At 31.9% G+C, this 19,416-nt stretch overlaps 1 protein-coding gene across 1 annotated transcript; it reads left to right on the top strand.

Moving 5' to 3' along the window:
• The first annotated feature begins 541 nt into the window (after positions 1-541).
• Positions 542-4,607, top strand: LOC125853421 (DEAD-box ATP-dependent RNA helicase 41). Its single transcript, XM_049533103.1, has 3 exons — positions 542-679; positions 753-842; positions 3,026-4,607. Exons 2-3 carry the CDS (start codon positions 800-802, stop codon positions 4,564-4,566), a joined length of 1,584 nt encoding a protein of 527 aa, XP_049389060.1. The 5' UTR covers positions 542-679; positions 753-799; the 3' UTR covers positions 4,567-4,607.
• The last annotated feature ends 14,809 nt before the right edge of the window (positions 4,608-19,416 follow it).

Here is a 19,416-nt window from a genome sequence, read left to right as displayed (position 1 = left end):
AGGAGAACATTTGAACGACAACAAACAATAGAAGGGTATATATATATANTTAAATATTGTAATCATAAATTAAAGATGTATGTAGTTCTTCAAGTCTCCGATCTTAAATTTGTCACACAGAATGTTGAAATTGAAAAACTCACTACATATAGAAAAAATACTCTTTCTATATAACAAACCAAAAAGAAAAGGAGAACACTTATACGACAACAAGGGATTGTGTGTATATATATATATATATTAAGAAATTCACTAGATATCTATAAATATTTAGCTATGGACTGAATTATTATTACACATTAACTTGAGGTTGTTATACAAATGAATAAACTTCAAATCTCAAATTCGATCTCACGTTTCTACACAACTCAATTATATTTATTAGGTAGAAAATGACAAACACAGTCCCTTATGTATGAAGATAATTCCAAAATAGTCCTTTAAAAATAAAATTAATTAAAAGTATCTATCTGTAGTGATATTAAAGTTCAGGGTCCCTTTTTGCATTTTATCCAAAATAATGGGGCTAAAACAATAATTCCTAAACTTTAGCTCCACTTTCAACCCGAAAAGGCCCAATCAAGATCCGACAACCCGGTAACTATACATATACCTATAGAGACACCGAAAAATCAAGAAATTTGATAAATTCAACCGAAGCTTTGAAGGAGAATTCTGGGTATGTAGTTTTTTTAAATTTTTTTTTTTCTTTTTTTATGGTGTTGCTTAATAATTTTCTGTAATTTTTATAGGGTTGTGATATCTTGAGGATTTTGCATTTTGAAGTTTTTTTTGTACAATGGAAAGTTCTGTAGCTGCAGAAAATGATAGTAATCCCCCAGGTAATTTCCTTTAACAAAGTAAAGATTGTTTTTTTATTTCAATTTTATGAGTTTTTGCAAAAAAAAATTGAGTAGATTGAGCTAGATTAGCTGTTGTTGTTGAATTAGCCAAATAATTAGGGGATTATGTATCTCGGGTGTGACTTAGTGGTCGATGAAGTGGGTTGAGAATCAGGAGGGGTGGGTTCAGGTTCAATTTTTGTTTGTCTGATTGTGACTTGGCACGGAGTTTTAGAAATTAAAGGAAATTTTTGAATCTTGTGTTAAACTAAAGACCGGTAAAATATATCAAAATGTCGTTTAAAGTTTTGTAGATCATGTTTTGGTTCCAATTTTTTTTATGTGTTCTTAGGCTTGCTTCTTAAAAGCATTTTATTGTAAAAATTCTTGAATTGAAGGATTGTGTGAAAGCACTATGGCTAACATTATTCTAAACTTAGAGCGTGTGATGAAACGTTTTAACGGTTTGATTTTTAAAGAGAAAGCTGCAGAATAAGCTGAAATGAATTGAATTGATAGAATTTGATATACATTGTGTTGTTATTGGATAATGTTAGGGGTGGAGCCAGCTCAGTAGCTTTGGCTCAAACCCTCTGTTTGTAAAAAAAATCATTCAATACGTATAAATAATTTATCCCGAACCCAGTTAGCAAAAATATTTATGGTTTAGAACCCATAAACTAAAAGCTCTGGCTCCACCTCTGAATTAATGTCCGTTGTAGCAATAGTTGCATATATATAAAATTTAAATGGCAACGGTTCCTAACTAGTTGCCACGTACTTTTCGAGTTGCTCTTTTAAGTCAACATTGTTGATTGTGGCCGTTGGTCATGAGGATAGTCGGCAGTTTGCTTTCAGTCCGCTTTCTTCCATTTTATGGATTATGTCAGTTGAATAGTCTGTTCATTGTTCTTTAATTTGTAGAAAGTAGTTACTTCTTATTTGATATTTTGGTGAAAGAGTTCTCCTGGACTTTGGTTAGATATGATAACTTTTCTATGATAATTTGCTTATGTACTATAGCGCTTTAGACGTAACCTGTTCTACTTGTGGTTATTCCATGCTTATCTGGCTCACTCTTACTATTTAAGCTTCACCTGTCATCATGAAAATCCAAAAACGTTTTTTCGAGTTGATAGGTGATATGGGTTCATGGATTTAGTCTCTGATTCAGCTAATTGATCCTAAGTTTACCTGGACTGCCCCTCGGTCTGTCCGTCTCGCTAAGCAAGTTTTTTGGTCTGCTAGTCCTTGGTTTGCTTGAACTAGCCTTCATCTCAACTGCAATAGTCTTCTACAGTTCTGCTAGTCTGGTGTCCATTTTTTGTTGGCTTATCATTTTGATTCACGTTTAATCAATGTATTTTCATTCCCATATCTGGTGAGAAGCAGTTGCTGACCTATCCTGAACTGTAACCGCCTTACTTTACACTTGTTATAAGGCAGTAACTCTCCTTCCACCGTAGTAAATTCCAAGTTTATCAAGGCGGGATTCAAACTTGTCTTGCTCCAATTGGGCTTCGTGGATTGGATTCAATGTTACCCTTGGTTTCTCTTCTTGATTGTTGTGGTTGTGGACAAACTTTGTGATGGCCTAATAGTGGGCTACCTAAGCCCGTTGTCCATACCTTTGTTTGTAAGTCAAGCTCTTCTAGTCAAGGACCATATTTAAATTCTGGTGTTTGCAATGTCTCGTTAAAAGTTTTAGATTTTTTTCTGAAAAAAAATATAAACATTAAACAATTTCTTCTTCCCTTTCACTTTTGGTTAGTTGTTGTAGCAAATATTTTGTTTTCTTCTGTGTTAATCCATAATTCTACGGTCATTGACCAATTTCCATACGTTGCCTGGTGAATAAATGTATCTCTCTGTTCAATTTCACAGCAATTCATCATACTAGTACTCTCTCCCAAATCTTATTAGTCAAATCTGGTACTAGTACCAAAAGTTGATCTTTAAGGAACCAAATCTAATCATTTTGTTATCTTACTTCTAGTGCAAATAATTACTTTCTAAATTTTGAAATATTGAGGTCAAATATCACTCACAAAACATATAGTAAAAAGTTAACCATTAAAGTCAATTTAGATTTCATGTTTCATTTACCCTTTTTATTCTTATCAAGATGTAGCAAGCACATTGTTTAAGTGCTTATGGGATTGCTTCTTTGATGTCTGCTTCAGAGGATAATGTGAAGGAGAGGTGTTGGGACCAAAGAGAGGCGCTGCCGGGTGAGCCTCGATGTGTCGTATGTGGCCGCTATGGTGAGTACATTTGCGATGAGACTGATGATGATATTTGTAGCTTGGAATGCAAAGGTATATTGTTGTCGCGACTTGCAAAATTGCGGAAACCAACTTCTCGTCCATGTCCTGTGAAGTTACCAGCAACTGATGAGTGCTATTATGTAAGGGATAATGATAAATCTGAAGTGAATCCACTAACAACTGACCAGACTGAACTTCTGAGAAGGAAACTTGATATTCTTGTGAAGGGAGATACTACACCGCCTCCCATCTTGTCATTTGCTTCTTGCAAGCTACCTCAGAAGCTTCTCGAGAATATTGAAGTTGCTGGTTATGAAATGCCAACTCCTGTTCAAATGCAAGCAATCCCTGCTGCTTTAGCACGGCAAAGCTTGCTTGTTTCAGCGGAGACTGGTTCTGGTAAAACTGGCTCTTTTCTAATTCCTATTGTTTCTCAGTGTGCAAAATTCAATGAAGAGCATTTCCAAAACCAGCAACAACCATTAGCTATGGTTCTCACACCTACTAGAGAACTCTGCATACAGGTAGAGGATCAAGCTAAGGTGCTCGGGAAGGGTTTGCCATTCAAAACTGCATTGGTGGTAGGTGGTGATGCCATGGCAGGACAGCTCCACCGCATCCAGCAGGGAGTATCTTTAATTGTGGGAACTCCTGGAAGGCTCATTGACCTTTTAACGAAACACGAGATTGAACTGGATACTATTTCAATTCTTGTTCTTGATGAAGTTGATTGCATGCTCCAAAGAGGTTTCCGTGAGCAGGTGATGCAGATTTTTACGGCTCTGTCTCAACCTCAAGTGTTAATGTATTCCGCTACAATTCCTAAAGACATAGAGAAAATGGCAAGCTTAATGGCGAAAAAAGTTACTGTCATCTCTGTTGGGAAGCCAAATAAACCTAATCAGGCTGTCAAGCAGTTAGCTATTTGGGTTGACTCGAAACGGAAGAAGCAAAAGCTTTTTGATATTTTGATGAGCAAGCAGCATTACAAGCCACCAGTTATTGTATTTGTGGATTCTCGACTCGGAGCAGATCTCCTTTCTAAAGCAATAACAGTAAGTACTGGGCTAAAAGCATTATCAATTCATGGTGAGAAATCCATGAAGGATAGGAGAGAAATTGTAAGATCATTTCTAGTTGGAGAAATTCCAGTTATTGTGGCCACAGGAGTGTTGGGTCGAGGAATTGATCTGTTGACTGTGAAACAGGTTATTGTGTTTGATATGCCAAATTCCATCAAGGAGTATGTGCACCAGGTGGGAAGGGCATCTAGAATGGGGGAGGAAGGTACATCAATTGTCTTTGTGAATGAAGAGAACAAGAAATTGTTTCCCCAGTTGGTTGAAGCTCTTAAAACATCTGGTGCTGCAATTCCCCGAGAGCTTGCTAATTCACGGTATTCTGTTGGCTCTTTCTCTGCTGGCAGAGGTCAGAAAAAACGAAAACATGGTTTCTGAAGATGTTGCTCCCCTTCCTCTTCCTTAACATTAAGCTCCCCATGCTAAGAATTAAGAAGATACATTTTCTCTAAAGCTCTTCTCTACTGCAAATGACCTGCCATTACCTCCAACTGCTTCTTGGACCTGGCGGTCAAACTTTATTGCTTAGACATTAGCCCTCCTTTGATGCTCACTAGTTCTCTCACCGGAAGCTGGACTCTGTCAGACACACGGTCACACAGTATGTAGGACCGTATACTGTGTAGTGTGCATATTTTATACGTGATGATTCTTCTAGTGCTAAAAGTTGATTCTTCTCGTTTGAAAAGATCTGGTGAACTGAGAACCAGCACTGGATTCGCTTCTCAAAGCTGAAGCACCTGTGGCTTGCAATGTTGAGGGAATGCTGCAGTTGGACTGGTAAGCATTCACCTTAGTCATTAACTGATCATTGAAAGTTTGCTTGTCTAGCATAGAATCCATAACGGTTTTTGTTATATTGATATTATTCACCATTTTTTTCTTGACGGCTTTTCCTCAACCAGTACATCCCGTTCTATCCATGACTTTGCACAGTTTGCATCACAGGGTACAGATGCCTTTGCGGTTTTTGGATTAAAAGAATCCTGATAAGACAAGACGCCAGAGGTGCTTAATTGTGCGGGTTAACCAGCAGATTGTAAATCTCAGATAAATGAACCAAGTTACCAACTCTTTTGATGCTAGGAAGAGGCTTTCTGTTTGATCCCTTACAAGAAGCAGCAGCATAATAAAACATGTCTCACCATTTATCCATCGGTGGATGAAGAATCTCTAACATAATAATTTCTGGTTGACCATGTTTTCAGAAAAAAGATACGCATGACTGAAGTGGCTATACATACAAAATCTATATGCTTCGATTGGAACTGAAGGTTCCAGAACAGATGGCTGGTATACCGCAATAATCAAACTTTCTTTTATTTTTTTAATTCGGATCGGATTTATGTTGGCTTTGTTGGGAGGCTCGCGTAGTTTGTTACGTCAGCTCCAAAAGGATAAGTTGCGTTGGAACTGATAAAGTTCCGTGGAGTTCATAATTGCATTAAAGGAGCCAAAGTAGTGGCTGCGGCGTGTTGAGCGAAGATGGTCCCCGTACGCTTGGCCTGCCAGCGTATTCTGAAGAATTCATGATTTATATATGTTTCAGGCCGGTGAGAGGGAGTGTAAATTGTAATGATTGGCTTTGAATAAGACTGCTGAAGACCATACCAAATCATTTGTTGCTACATTTCCTTCATATATAGATTATATTTTCTTGGTAACAATTGAATTTTGTTATCAATACAGATATATACAGCTCATTACAAAACTGGGCTACACAAAAATTGTTGAGCAACTTACAAAAATGACTATATTTATAGGGTTATTAAAGTACAATAGCTACAAGTATGGTATTTATAAAAAAATGACTAAAATTTAACTTTTTCTCTAGCTGTATTATTGTATATGTTTTTTTATTTTTCTATTTATACACTAATACAGTTTTAATTACAATGAACTAAATAAGGAAACTGTATTAATTGTACAAATTCAAATTAGTATCTTTATTTATAAAATTTAAAGTATTAATATATCAAGGATACAAGTATTTGTAAAAACTTAATGTATTAATATATTAAACAAGATAAAGTATAACAATTTAGCATATAAACACGATAATTTGAAAAATGAATACATTGTTGTTAAACAAAAAATGAATACACCAATATAGTATACATATGAATACATTGCTGTTAAACAAAAGATGGATATATTTGATAATACATAAACAAAAAAAAAAGGAAAATAATAGAATGTGTAGGTAGCAAAAGTGTGCAAGTATTCGGCAAATGAAAAAAACCAACAAACGTCAATCTCTTTTTGGTTAAGTTTTTCTTATAATACTTGAGGTTTGGTATTGACTCATGTATTTGTTTATAAAAATATTGTATTAATGTATCCAATTATACTTGTATTGCCTAATTAACCTTTCAGATTCGATAGATTACTTATGTATCCAAATATACTTGTATTCACAAATCACCATTTCAACTTATGTTAATATTAGAATACAAGTATCTATGTATATAACTATTCTACTATATACAAATTTGACAATCACACAAACCTCAATCTCTTTTTGCTCGTGTTCTTCTTGTACTACTTTTTGTTTTTTATAACTATAGCCATTGTAATGTAGAAACAAATAATTCTTCAATCGAAAGCCTATAAAATTAGATGCAATATATATGTATACAAATATGATCTTCATAAAAACGAGGAGAAAATCAATTAAGCTATATCTAATGAATTCAAATTACAAAAATTGCTCCTAGAATCATCAAAAAGATCTTAAATTGGAAGAAATTTGGGAGAAAAATATAGAAATTTTGTGATATAGGAAGATTGATGAAAGGGAAAGTATTAAGAGGGTAAACATAGGGAATCGCCATTTCACGAATCACCATTTCAATTTGTGTTAATATTACAATACAAATGTCTATGTATATAAGTATTCTACTATATACAAATTTGACAATCAAACAAACCTCAATCTCTTTTTGCTCATGTTCTTCTTCTATTTTTTTTTTATAACTATAGCCATTATAATGGAGAAACAAATAATTCTTCAATTGAAACCTTATAAAAGTAGAAAAAAATGTAAATGTATACAAATATAATTTTCATAAAAACGAGGAAAAAATTCTATTAGAAGATATTTCTTTCTCTCAAAGACAGAACCAATGGTCCATTTTATTAAACAAAAGGAAATGATACAGACTTGGTTTCAGCCCAAGTCAAAAAAAAAAAAAAAAAAAGAAGAAGAAGAAGAAGAAGAACCAAACGTAACAAGATAGCAAAGACAAAATAAAATAAAAAAGACAAAAGCTCTAAACAACCATCGGAGAAATGAGAGGTCACCGGAGAAGATGATGAATTCAAATCACAAAAAATGATCCTAGAGTTATGTAAAAGAATCTTAAATTGGAAGGAATTTGTGGGGGAAATATAGAAAATTTGTGATAAAGAGATATTGATGAAAGAGAAAGTATTAATGAGGGTAAATATGGGGACCAATCACATAAAACATGCTTAGCATAATTAATTATGTGTGTAATAATAACTTTCCTATTTAATATTTAATAATTTCCTATTTATTTATATATAATTAACTTTGCTATTTATTGTGTAATTATATTCATATAACATAAAAAAAATAAACTGTAGCTATTTATCTTTAATGTATATTGATGTTTGCCATATTCTGTAGTTTTTCCTTCCTTCATTAGGCATCAACATCGATAGGCTAACACACACAAAAATTCAAAGTCGCCTAATTCCTATAAATTGCTCCGTATTATGAAACACTAAGCCTAAAAAATGGTGAGACTATACATAATGTTTCCCTAACTCATTACGGAGCTCCACATAAAGGTTTTTTTTTGCTAAACCGTTGCAGTGTTATAAGACGTCAATATCCATGTGTTAACATGCTCCAAAAAGCAAAAAAAAAAAAACGCTTAATTCTTATAAAAATATTCCTAAAAAAAATGGTGAGATTATACATAATGCTTCCTAAACTCATTATAGAGGTCCTCATAAAATATTTTTGGAAAAACTGTTTGGGCTCCATAAGGCGTCAATATCAATGGGTTAACATATTCAAAAATTTTTAATAAAAAAGTCATCTAATTCCTATAAATTTACTACAAAATGCAAAAATATGCCTCAAAAAATGGTGCGACTATGCGTAATGCACCCCCAACTCACTACCAAGATCCTCATAATGTTTTTTCAGAAAAACCGTTCAAGCGCTATAAGACGTCAATATCCATGGGCTAACACACATGATAAATAAAAAAAAACGCATAATTTCTATAAATTGGTCCCTAAATGCAAAATATGCATAAAAAAAGGCTTACCCAACTCATTACGGAGGTCCACATAATATTTTTTCAGGAAAAATATTCGGGCGTTATAAGGCGTTAATATCTATGGTCTAACACACACGAAAAAATAAAAAAAAAGTTGCCTATTTTCTGTATATTGATCTCTAAATGCTAAAATGTCTCAAAAATGGTGAAACTATACATAATGCTCCCCCAACTCATTATGGAGGTCTTCATAAAGTTTTTTCAGAAAAACTGTTCGGGCGCCATAAGGTGTCAATATCTATGGGGTAACACACATAAACAACCAAAAAGATCAACCAATTCCTATAAATTAAGATCTAAATGCAAAAATATGCCTAAAATAATGAGACTATACGTAATGCTACACCAACTCATTATGGAGGTCTTCATAAGGTTTGTTAAAAAAAAACTATCCAGGTGCCATAAGACGTCAATATCCATGGGCAAACACACATGAAAAACAAAAAAAGTACAAATAATTTCTATAAATTGGCCCCTAAAAAACATGCCACAAAAAATGGCGAGACTATACGTAATGCTCTCTCAACTCATTACAGAGGTCCACATGATGTTTTTTTTAGAAAAATGGTCCGGGTGCCATAAGACGTTCAAATCTATGGGCAAACACACATGAAAAATATTTTTTTTTTGTCTAATTCCTATAAATTGGCCTCTAAATGCAATAAATTGCCTAAAAATGGCGAGACTATACGCAATGCTCTCCCAAATCATTACGGGGATCCTCATAAGGTTTTTTTCAAAAAAATCGTCCGAGCGCCAGAAGGCATCAATATTCATGGGCTAGGTCACATGAAAAACCAAACAAGTCGCCTGATTCCTATAAATTGGCCCCTAAATGCAAAAATATGTCTTAAAGAATGGTGAGACTATATGTTATCCTCCCTAACTCATTACGGAGGTCCTCATAAGGTTTTTTGATAAAAAATATCCGAGCGCCATAAGGCGTCAATACCTTTGGGCTAACACACATAAAAAAATCAATAAAGTTGCCTAATTTCTATAAATTGACCCCTAAATGTCAAATTATGTAACAAAAAAATTGGTGAGACTATACATAATGCTCCCCAAACTCATTACAGAGGTTCTTTTAAGGTTTCTGAGGACAATCATTCGGGCGCCATAAGGCGTCAATATCAATGGGCTAACACACACGAAAAACTAAAAAAATCACTTAATTCTTGTAAATTGACCCTAAATGCAAAGATATGGTCAGACTATATGTAATGCTCCCCGAATTCATTACGGAGGTCCTCATAAAGTTTTTTCAGAAAACCCGATTGGGCGCCATAAGACGTCAAAATTCATGGGCTAACATACGCGAAAAAATAAAAAAAAGTTGCCTAATTCCTAAAATTGACCCCTAATGTAAAAATTATGTCTCAAAAAATAGTGAAATTATATATAATGCTCTCCCAACTTATTACAGAGATCCTCATAAATTTTTTCATAAAATAGTGTAACATTCCGTCTTGAAATTGTGTAACGAGCTAAGAATGATGGCAGGACTTCCAAAATGCATAGCCTGCAAATAGAAAGGCTGACAAGAATACAGTCACAAAGGAACATTACGAAGTGTTGTGACATTTCAAAATGGAAATTAAGCCTTTTTCCTTCATTTTCTCATAGTTATCACATTATTTAGTGAATTTTGTAATTGCTATTATATGTTGGTAAAAAAATAAAGGGGAAGTAATATAAAATATGCATCATATTAGTACATGAATTATACTAAGTTGTAATGCAAGTAACATATTGCAGACATAAAGTCAATAAACAGAGGTTCAAATTTGATATAAATAAAAAGAAGAAAAAACTATTTATATTTTATAAAAAATATTCTAGAATTTTGAATTAAATAACTTAAACTGTCATAATAATAAATAAAGTTCTTAAATTAACATCAAGGTAATATATTGCAAACACATATTACCTCTTATTAAGTAGAACTAGTATAAATATCAATAGTAGCATACACATGATTTTGCATAAGTGAATGAAAAAGACAATAATAAAATAATATAATATCATATTAAAAAATCCACCTATGAATATGAATAAAAAGGAAATGTTAAGTGTCCTCTTTCAACCATCACAATATGTAAATTTAATTGTCCTCTTTCAACCATCACAATATGTAGATGGAGGAGGAATATCCTACAAGAGGATGTAAATTCCATTCTACTGATATCCTCCATGATTATGTTTGAGAGAAAGATTTGATACATTAATTGGTGATTCGTCTGAGCCGAACGCCAAGTCCAAAAATAGATAGAAACGCAGGGAATTTCTATTGGAAAGACATCGATAAGAGCAGTATCATTCAAAGAAAATTTCTATCAGGGACACGAAGGATGTTTAGTTTGATTAGAAAGAAAGGAATTCGGGAAGTTGTGGAAGAAGTTGTGAAGTATCATATGGTGGTTTAGATTGATTAGAAAGAAAGGAACTCGGGAAGCTGTGGAATAAGTCGTGAAGTATTAGATGGTGGTGTACACCATTGATGATGCAGTTCCCAGGCCAGCCAAATTCAAAAACATTGTACTCTATAAATTGATGAAAATACAAAAAGATTAAGTTTGAGGATTCTATCCGCTGATTTTTGGTGATAAAGATACAAAAAAGATTGATTTTGAGGATTCTATCTATCGATTTTTGGTGATGAAGATACAAAAAGATTTAAGCTTTGAGGGTTCTATCTACCGATTTTTGGTTTTGTGAATTTAGGGTTTTTATTAGGGTTTTGTGATGAGCAATGTTGGGGATTAGGGTTTTTCATTAAGGTTTTTTTTTTCTGATTGTTTTCTGTTTTCTCAATGTAAATCAAGCCAAATATGTAGACAAGTTTTGAGATGTCAAATATGTAGACAAGTTTTGAGATGCCAAATATGTAGACAAGTTTTGAGATGGAATGATCAAAATGGTCTTTGATGTATAAGGACTTCTTTATGTTGATCTTTAATATATATATTTCCACATGATCTATATGGTCCTTAATAATATATATATATATACTAGATAATGTTTCCCGTGCTATGCACGGACCCAATAATATAAATGGTATGTTTTGGGGCTAATAACCGAGTTTTTGAAGCAATTGTTTGCGTGGATAAAGGAATAAATTTTTTTATCACAAACCTGTACTTTCTTTGACGCTATTTAAGGCATAATAAGACTACCCACATACAACATTTTTGAAATATTTTATGTTGTCAATTATCATGATTTATTATATTTTTACGATAGATTCACTTCAAGAATCAGCGGAATTTTTTGTATTTTTTTCAAAACATATTTTATATTGTCAATTATTATGATTTATAGTATTTTTAAGCAATTTTTAAATATAAAAAAATAAAAAATAAGACATAAATTAAAATGGACCCAATATATGTTGTTTTTGTTGTCTCAATTTATGTGACACAAATGAAATTTGGAGAGTCATCCAAAATTTCATATTTTTTTAAAAAATGTTTTAAGTTATTAATTATTGTGATTTATAATATTTTTATGTAACTTTCATATAACGTACATTACTGGTCACTTTGTCCTAATTTATGTGATATGGATAAAATTACAAAATTAACCCTTTTAAAATGTCTTTCAGATATTTTAAGTTGTTAATTATTATTATTTATAATACTTTTTTGGTAATTTTAAAATGATATGTGTTATTTTTTCTGTCCCAATATATGTGAGTCTGATAGAATTTTGAGAGTCAACGTATTTTATTATATAGCTTTTAAATATTTTAAATTGGTAATTATTGTAATTTTAAATACTTTTTAAGTCATTTGTAAATGATATATGTTGCTTCCTTGATTGGGACTTTTCCATTTGTGACACATATATATAGATATTTGGTGCCCGTGCCAGCACGGGCCCAATAAATATTAATTTTTTTTGTTTTAATTTATTTGATATAAATGGAATTTGAAGATCAGTTGATTGTTTATATGTTTTCTTAAAAATATATTTGAAGTTATTAAATTGTTGTGATTTATAGTATTTTTGCGTTAGTTTCGAATAATATAGGTTACTCATGTTTCAATTCACGTGAATACTCATAAATATTTTCAGTTGTTAATTTATTGTGAATTCTAGAAATTTTGACGTTATTTTCAAATAGTACATGTTACTTATTCTATTCCAATTAGTCAACCAAATTTCTTATATGATTTAAAAATATTTTTAATTGCTAATTATTGTGATTTATAGCATCTTTTATGTAACTTTTAATAATATATAATTTGTTCAAATTCATATGACAATGATAAGATTTCAAGAGTCAACGCAATAAAAATTTAAATTTTTTAAAAAGTTGTACCTCTAATATATTTTGTAGCTAAAATATACTCTCTCCGTCCACTTGTATTTGTCATGTTGCGCTTTTTGAAAGTCCATTTGACTAATTTTCAAAGTTAAATCAGATTGTATTAATTCAATATTTAAAAAAAAAAAAATGCAAAATCTATACAAAAAGTACAATAAATTGTAATTTTTTGCTTATGAATATGATGAAAAAACACATTGTAAAATATTAGTTAAAATTCTTATAGTTTGACTCTAAAAAGGAAATCATAACAATTAAAAGTGCATAGAGAGAGTAATAAATAGGTAATTAAATTTCAAGAAGTTTATAATAAAAGGTTGAAAAAAAATTTAGATAGACAACATATATTGAAAATTGAAAACATATAAATAATAAATGGGCCCAAATGAGGTCAAAGTTTTTGGTTAATAAAGTAGTAGGTAATTAATGGTGTTAAATTGTCTAATGATATAAATTTTAAAGGTACAACCATAAAAGAAGAATGTACAACACTATCAAGCACATATCATCCAACACTTGTCATGTGCTAAGTAGTAGTTATTCCCACTTATTATATATAGTAATATATATATATATATATAAGAGGACCCTAGGCCCGCCTACGTGGCACCACTACAAACAAGGATTTCCTTTTAATTTATTTATTTCCAAAATTAGTTTTTCCCTTTTATGAAAAGTTGTGACTTTTATGAAAAAGTTGTGACTTTTATTGAAAAATTGTGACTTTTATCAAAAGTTGTGACTTTTATGAAGAGTTGCGACTTTTATGAAAGGTTGTAACATTTATGAAAGGTTGTGACCTTTCCGAAAAATTGTGACTTTTTCAAAGAGTTGTGACCTTTCCGGTAAGACACAATAATCATTTGTTCATACTACCATTTATTGTCTATAAATACAGGGGTTTACATTCATTTTAAAATAACAAAAATTCTAAACTTCTTCTTCTTCTGCACAATTAAATGTTTGGGTACTTTGCTTCTGTTGAGTGGCTCACTGACAAGGAGACACTGTGCATTCAGTGGGCTCGCTTTTTTCTTTCAGTTTTATTTTATTGTTACATATTCCGGTATGTTTTCTTACGGTCATTAATTTATGCTTATGATATTAATTGTTGTTTTTGAGTACATGTTTTATACTTTGTTGTTTATGTTTCTGTAAAGTTATTGTTATAAGTATTTGTTAGTACAGACTATATGCAAATCCAACTACTGCAGATTCACAAATAACCTTTTACAGAATACATTTATTTACAACATTCTCCAAAGTAACCTTTTCTTCTCCAAGAGATCAAGCCTAAAAATTTATATGATTTTTGGTTGTTGTCATAATAATGTTAATATTAATAGGAGTAAAAAAAATAGAAAGTCAAATGATAGAATTAAAACTAGCAATTAATTATAATTATATGACTATGATGACTCTTCTCTCACAACAAAGTACTTTGTTGAACTTTTTTCTCATTATCCCTTACTTCTCTTTTATCCTTTTCAAGGATCCTTAATGTTTTGTTTGTGCACAACTTCAATTCCAAAACACTATCATAACTATATTACATATGAAATTTGGATTTTGAAAGATTGCATTTTAATTTAAAAACACATAATGACTACATAGTACTTGTATGTATATCATATGATTATGGAACCTTTGCTCTTGATAGACACATTAGTTATATATATATATATATATATTTATTTTTTTATTTTATTTTTTTTTTAATTTTTTTTTAAAAAAATATTTAATATTTTGAAAGTAATTGATAGTGTTATACTAACGAAATTTGCAAACAAGAAAATTGAGAAAATTATTTATTTGAATCTCTAATTAAAGACACTATGTAACCATGGTAAAGTGAAATTATGTAAACTAGGAGAAAATAGTGTTATAATTTGTAATTTTACCTTTTTTTTAATAAAACAAATGGTAAACTAAAATTGAATAACCTCTATACTCGTAAAAATAGATTTATGTAACAGTACTATAACATCAAAATACAAGAAAGTTCTATTCTAATAACTTTTAAAAAAGAATGTTCTAACCGCATGAAGTGTGGGCCCATTTACTAGTGTATTATAAAAGAGGATCAATTTGATCTCTTGGCCTAAAACTAACAGATACATTAACACTAACCCACGTGCAAAAATTTAGATTCTCAAATGTTTTCCCTTTCCCCTTCATTCTCTACATTTTTTCATCTGTTTCAAAAAAGCTTATGGATATTATTTTTTTGCTCCTCAGCCATTAAAGTAAACTTCCCTCTTCTCATTTAACACAGAGCTACTATTTTTTACTGCAAAATGTCAAGAAAGATGAAGTTTTTCTCTTGTTAGTTCATCTCTGAATCCATAATTGCTACTCCAATTCAAAGATGATAAGTGATTTCTTATAGAAAGCAATTCTAGAAGTCTTTCATTGTCGTTGTGTAAAAAATTGATCATATTCGCAGATACATACATAAGATCTAATCAAAGCCCTAGTTGGAGGTGACGAGATTGATTCACGATCAATGCTTTTGATTTCGAAATTAGTAAAGAAACTGAGTGAAGCTGAAAGTATTTGAAAATGGACAGTAACATTGTGCGATAACATTAGGTGCGAAAAGGTGAAAAAAATTGGTTAATGCCAAATTAAAAGTAGAGAGAATGTGTGTTGGTATATTATCTTGTATGACCCTACTCTAGATTTGATATCTAAATGTGACTTGATCTTTTGAGTCATGGTGTCATAGATTGATGTGTAATCTTTAGTGAATGTAATCGTAAAGACAACTTCTTTTCTCAAAAATATGGTGTTTTAGCTCTTATAATTGAAGTGCAGATTTTATATTAAAAATTTGGTCCCTAGTAATTGTAGAATCTGGTACAAATTGAACATATCTGGTGCATATTTTATTAAGAATACCTGGTGCATCAATATTGAGAATTCTAATGAAAATTGAGCATATGTGCTTATAATCAATGGAAAAATTTGGTTCATTGGAACATTTTATTAGCACATCTGGTGCACTTCTAATGAGCACACTCATGTCTAAAGTTTGGAATGGATACGATGTACGTAGATCTTATCCTTACCTTGTGAAGATAGAGAAAGAGATAGTTTCTGATAGACTCTAGGCTTTAAAAAAAAATTACTTCAAAGCAGATACATCCAAGGTGAAATACCTATGATACTTGATGTTGTTGTAAGGGCAACAAATAATGATAACTAACAGAGAAATGATGCAATTTTTGAAGATTTATTTGCTTGCAAAACAATTTACGTAGCTCTGGTGCTTATCTTAAAAATTGAAGCATAAATTGAACTTAGATTGATGGTGCATATTGAAGTTTCTAATCATAAGTCACAACTTATCAAAATCATTACATGAGTTGATTCAAAAATATGAATAAAAGCAACAAAAGAAATACTAAAGTTAATTTGTAATATCTTCACTTCAACCAGCTAATAGCATGAAACCAACAAAATATCTTCATTTCAACCAGCTAGTGGCAAAAACTCAAAAAATTCTTCACTTCAATCAGCTAACAATAATCAACAAAAATATGGCCACTTCAAAATAGCTATTCATCTGTAACATACAGGCGTGACCAAATAAAAAAGATACCATATTAAGTATTCATGTCGGATGATGCAACATTATCATCATGGATGAAATTTGTTCTTCTAACTTGCAGAAGGAAAAAAATCAGATTCTTTTAAGATTCCAAGCTAACTAACTTAGGTATAAAAATATTTACCGGCAACTTTTTAGGTACAAATGAAGTAGAAGGCATCCAACAAGCTGACTCAAAAACTCCTCCTTCTGGGTGTACATAGTTAAGCTTGAAAGTTCTTGTATTATGGCCTGACTTGCGACATCGACTACAGTTAACTGATGTTTGCTTCCTCTTCATCTTAGTTCTACTTGATCCTACTTCATCTTGTTCTTTCTTTCTCAACATTTACTTTCTCCCTGACTTATTTTGTCTTGAAAAGATTGGAGGCAAATGAGGGATCTTGCCTGATTTAGGTCATAACTGTGAACCATTTATTGGAAGAATAGCTGGTTCATAGATTCGCTTATACATTTCCACCTTATAGTAGTCATCCACATAATTAATAACCTCGTCATTTTTATGCCGAAATAGCATGTTTGCAAGGGATTCCTGTAATGGTCCATTTTCTACAGCTACATTTTCTGCCAGCGAGGTCCACAACCCAAATGTCACTCACACTTACGCCAAGAATTTCAAAGTTTCATTCATTCGACTTTTTAAGGATAAAACCAACAACATCTTTTTCATTTTTGTGCAGAATACTCTTGATTCGAGGGCAAATATCATCAGAATTCCATCTATCAGCTTTATCCCTGTTAGCTTGTAATCTAGCCATAAGAAAACATCTTAATTTTTCCAACAAAGTGATGATTGGCTTGTCTTGAGCATCAAGTATCATACTATTAAACGATTCACACATATTATTCAACAAAATATCACACTTAGCATTGGGAGAAAAATGTGATTTAGACCATTCAGTAGGTTCCTTTTCTTTCAACCATACAACAGCTTCGGCATCCAATTTAACAATGTCATTGATGCGAGCATTAAGAAATTCCACAGTTGTAGCACTTGTAGCAACCCAAGCGCATATTTTAGTGAGGAACCACTAAAACCAGCCCTCTTGAAATTATTATGAAGACGTCTCACGCAAAATCTATGACTCACGGATGACGAAACTTCATTAAACGCTTCAATGAGACCTTTTTGTTTGTCCGACATAAAGGTTCAATCAACTTGATCATTAATCTCCAAATCGTCAATTAAGTAGGTCAAAAACCATGATCATGTCTCCCTAGTTTCCTTTTCTACAACTGCATAGGCCATTCGAAAAATATTATTATTGACATCCAAGCCAATTGCAGTCAACAATTGATATCCACACATTTGACCCTTCAACCAACACCCATCCACACCCAATATTTTTCTACATCCAGCCTTAAACCCCTCCTTACAAGCAACAAAACAAACATAGATTCTTTGAAATCTATATGGTTTGTTCGGCATTTCGTTTTGAGTTAGCTTCATACACATTGAAGTTCAGGATTTGACCTTCCAATTTCAAGGCAGTAGTCCCAAAGAATGGAAAATTGTTCTTTCACATCTCCGTCAATTAAGTGAGTGCCTTCTTTTTAGCCTTTCTAGCTGGAGCTAAAGTAACATGAGCTTTAAGTCCCACACTGACCGTGTCTCTAAAGTTAGACAGATCCCACACTTTGTTAGTGTTATCATAATTTTTAATCTGAAATGCCTTGTCTCGATGCATTATCGATGCCATAATTACCCATTTACAATCTAAATTTCTACACTTCACTTTCACTCTTTTTCCATCATTTTTGATCCACCTAATACTCTTCCCAGCTTTTACCTCATGAATTGATACCGCATTCTTAAACTCCTCCTTGCTTCCAAATGTATATTCTAATACTAATGTAAGATGTTTTGCTTCAGTTTTTGGGTTATGCTTTGAAAAATGAAAGCACTCATTATTAGAATCACCATTCAGACTCTTTTGATCTTCAGAGTCCACGCAATTCTCCATCTTCATTAGACAACTTCCTCATTAATAAGTTTCCTTCCATACTCAAAGCTTTGCTTTTTTTGTCCATGTATGTATATATATATATATATATATATATATATATATTTGGGACCACTAGTGAACATCTTTTACGAGATTAAAAGCTTAGGTTCTGAGACCCTTATCTTTTTTTGGTTTCCCACCTAGTGTGCGGTAACCCACATTGGAGCTCGACTAAATCCGAATTCGCGCCAGAAAGTCCCACATTGAGGGTAAAGCGCTCCCTAACAAAGGCGACTCCGTATCCAAGGGGTTTCGAACCCTAGACCTCTTGGTTAAGGATGAAGGAGTACTTTTCACTCCACTACAACCCTTGTTGGTTCTGAGACCCTTATCTAACACTTTATGCTTTTGTAGAAAAACTGAAAACTAACAAAAGACAATACTTTTACCTAGACAGAGGATCACATAAGAAGTCATAAGAGAAACAGTTAAAAAAGTAGTAAGATACACACAAATCATAAAATATAAAAAAAAATCTTGCCATAATATATAGAGTTAGTTCTTTGTCACCATTTCTTTTTATGAACATTCTTGGTAATAAAGAAGAATGTAAGTATTTTTACTGCATATATAATTCTATAGTGAAACTTGAAAGAGATGAAGATGGAGAAAATTAGGGCACCTTTGGCGCTATGGCTTATGAGGAGATGAGAAAATTTTCGCGGTTTATTTTGAAGTGGGACCCATTGGTGTTAAAGTTATCCTTATTTTTTAACGTATCTATTAGTTTTAGGTCAAAGGATCAAATTGATCCTCTTTCATAATATATTAAGGACCATATATATCATGTGGAATATATTAAGGATCAACATAAAACAACCCTTATACATCAAGGTCCATTTTGATCATTTTCTCCAAGTTTTGATATCAATTTGTAGGGTTTTTGAAATTTGATATAAATAAGAAGAAGAAAAACTATTTATATTTTATCAAAAATATTTTAGAATTTTGAATTAAATAACT

The sequence above is a fragment of the Solanum stenotomum genome, chromosome 1, assembly GCF_019186545.1.
Source record: "Solanum stenotomum isolate F172 chromosome 1, ASM1918654v1, whole genome shotgun sequence".
NCBI classification, from domain to species: domain Eukaryota; kingdom Viridiplantae; phylum Streptophyta; class Magnoliopsida; order Solanales; family Solanaceae; genus Solanum; species Solanum stenotomum.
Note: the sequence above shows the minus strand (reverse complement) of the source record. Positions and strands in the feature narration are given on the sequence as shown.